General features: G+C 47.6%; 1 protein-coding gene across 1 annotated transcript; it reads left to right on the top strand.

Annotated features, from left to right (window-relative positions):
• Positions 1 to 11: 11 nt before the first annotated feature.
• LOC119285343 (pentatricopeptide repeat-containing protein At2g37310-like) lies at positions 12 to 2,201 on the top strand. Its single transcript, XM_037564588.1, has one exon. It carries the CDS (start codon positions 13 to 15, stop codon positions 1,801 to 1,803), a length of 1,791 nt encoding a protein of 596 aa, XP_037420485.1. The 5' UTR covers position 12; the 3' UTR covers positions 1,804 to 2,201.
• Positions 2,202 to 2,886: the final 685 nt, after the last annotated feature.

The following is a 2,886-nucleotide window of genomic DNA, read 5'->3' as shown; positions in this document are numbered from 1 at the left end:
CATGAACAGGGGATGAGGCTGCCGGCGTGGCTCACCGCCGTGCCGCCGGACCCCCGCGTGTACGGTGACCTCATCCAGCGCTGCGCGGACGCCGGCCACCTCGCCGCAGGCAGGCAGCTCCACGCCCGCCTCGCCACCCTCTCCGTGATCCCCTCCAACTTCCTCGCCTCCAAGCTCATCTCACTCTACTCCAGAACCGGACGCCTGCACGACGCCCGCAGGGTGTTCGACGCCATCCCGCAGCCCAACCTCTTCGCCTGGAACGCCATCCTCATCGCGCTCTCCCTCCACTCGCCCCAGCCCTCCGCGGCTCTTCGCCTCTTCGCGGCCTCAGGCGTGTCCCCCGACGAGATCACCGTCTCCGCGCTCCTCAAGTCCCTCGCCGCGTCCGGGCCGGGCCTGTCCCCTCTCGTCGCCGGGGAGCTCCACGCCCTTGCGTTCCTGCGCGGGTTTGGCGCGGACCTCTTCGTGTCCAATGGGCTCATCACCGCCTACGCGAATGCTGAGGACATGCGCTCCGCTCGCGCGGTGTTCGACCAAATGCCAGGCAAGGATGTCGTGTCCTGGAACTCTCTTATATCAGCGTACGCTCGTGGAGGACGGTACGCAGAGCGCTTGGAGTTATTCCATGAGTTGGTGCAGGCTTGCGCTGGTGGTGGCGTTCGGCCAAATAGCGTCACGGTGACAAGTGTGCTGCATGCTTGTGCCCAGCTCAAGGCTGTTGATTTCGGGGTCTATGCCCTCCGAATTGCTAATGAGAGTGGGCTTGATATGGACATTGCAGCATGGAACTCAGTCGTAGGGTTTTATGCCAAATGTGGGCGGTTGCACTATGCACGCCAGTTGCTTGAAAGGATGCCTAAGAAAGATGCGGTCAGTTACAGCGCCATGATTACTGGTTACATGAACAATGGGCATGTCGATGAGGCAATGGATCTTTTCCGTCAAGCAGATGCTAAAGGCATCAACACGTGGAATGCGTTGATTTCTGGATTGATACAAAATGGACACCAGTCTGATGTTCTTGGATTGCTTCATGAGATGATGGGTGCTGGGATACTGCCCAATACAGCTACTCTTTCAATCATCATGCCCTCAGCACCGTTGTTCTCAACCCTACTGGGAGCAAAGCAAGCTCATGGTTATGTGATAAGAAATGATTATGGTCAGAGCAACAATGTTGTCAGTGCATTGATTGATGCTTACTCAAAGGCTGGATTTCTTGATATGGCCAGGAAGGTGTTTGAATTGCATGAGAATAGAAGCACAATTGCCTGGACATCGATCATTTCGGCTGTCGCAGCTCATGGAGATGTTACAGACGCATTGGACCTGTTCAATCAGATGGTCAGTGCTGGCACTAGGCCTGATACTGTAACTTTCACTGTTGTGCTTACTGCATGTGCTCATGCGGGAAAGGTAGCCGAAGCTCGTGAATTTTTTCACTCCATGCAAGCTATGTTTGGTATCAGTCCTGTGATGGAGCAGTATGCTTGCATGATTTCTGTACTCAGTCGTGCTGGTATGCTTAAGGATGGGCTTGACCTTGTAAACAAGATGCCTTTTGAGCCAAATGCAAAGGTCTGGGGTGCACTGCTTAATGGAGCAGCAGCAGTTGGTGATGTTGAGCTTGGTCGGTTTGTGTTTGATCGACTGTTCATAATAGAGCCTAAGAACACAGGTAACTATGTTGTGATGGCTAATCTGTACTCAAATGCTGGCAAATGGGAAGAAGCTGAAATCATAAGGAGCATGCTGTGGGGAGTTGGATTGGAGAAAGTTCCTGGGTGTAGCTGGAATTAAGGGGTTCTATAGTCTGCTAGAAATGGTTGCTGCAGATATATTGTTAGCAAAGCGGGCAACAGAAACTTAATTTGGTTGTTGGTTGATTAATCGGATTCAATTATAGACAAGAGCCTGGCATCGACCTAACTGTTGAATGGAGACAATTTATAGTGATGACATTCAATAGATCCAACAGTTGAGATGTAATTTTCAAGCCTGATAGGTACCAGCCTTTTGGATTTACATGGACCATCTTATTCTGAACCTGATGGTCAATCATATTGATTTGATTGAGCAACAAATTCTTGGACGACAGCCAATGAGAGCATTGCTTCCATGATATTCTTTTCTAAACCTTTTGTACTATGAGCTGACGATACTTTTCTTATCTTTATTTGCTATTTCAATGACACCAATTACCAAAGCAACAGATAATTTCATGATCATAGTTTCTTAGAACCAAGAGCAATCTAGTTTTAAGCTTCAGGATGTCAAGCCTGATCTGTTTCTTTATGAAATACTAATATCAAGGTGCAGAAGAATCCATTCCATAAAGAAAAAGTTCCTTTCATACCCTAGATCCAATGAATAATGAGAGCACTGCTTCCATGATATTCTTATCTGAACCTTTTGTACTGTGAGCTGATGATACTTATCTTATCTTTATTTGTTATTTCAATACATCAGTTACTGAAGCATCATATAATTTCATGATCATAGTTTCTTAGAAGCAAGAGCAACCGTGTTCTAAGCTTCAGGATGTCAAGCATGGCATGTTCCTTCTGGATGTAATACTAAGATGAGGCTAGATGAGAAGAATCGATTTCATGAAGAAAAGTTGCTTCCACACCCTAGATCGAATGAATAATGGCTTTTCCTTGTCGCATTAATATGGAAAAGTAAAGCTATTCTTAGGAGTTAGGATCATGTGCACCCATGATTCAGATGTGCATCTTTGTGTGTACTTGGTATTTGCACTGTTAAAGTATCACTAGTAGAATGCCCGTGCGTTGCCACGGGCCAACAAATGAAATTGTGTAAACAATGCTCATTTTCCTCTCTAGAAACGAGCATATTGCACGCAATGTTCAACCACAACAC

The sequence above is a fragment of the Triticum dicoccoides genome, chromosome 4A (assembly GCF_002162155.2).
Source record: "Triticum dicoccoides isolate Atlit2015 ecotype Zavitan chromosome 4A, WEW_v2.0, whole genome shotgun sequence".
Taxonomy (NCBI): Eukaryota; Viridiplantae; Streptophyta; class Magnoliopsida; order Poales; family Poaceae; genus Triticum; species Triticum dicoccoides.
Note: the sequence above shows the minus strand (reverse complement) of the source record. Positions and strands in the feature narration are given on the sequence as shown.

Bases quoted from the DNA above. Each gene is read 5' to 3' on its own strand.
- LOC119285343 (XM_037564588.1), top strand. From the start codon at position 13: ATGAGGCTGCCGGCGTGGCTCACCGCCGTGCCGCCGGACCCCCGCGTG.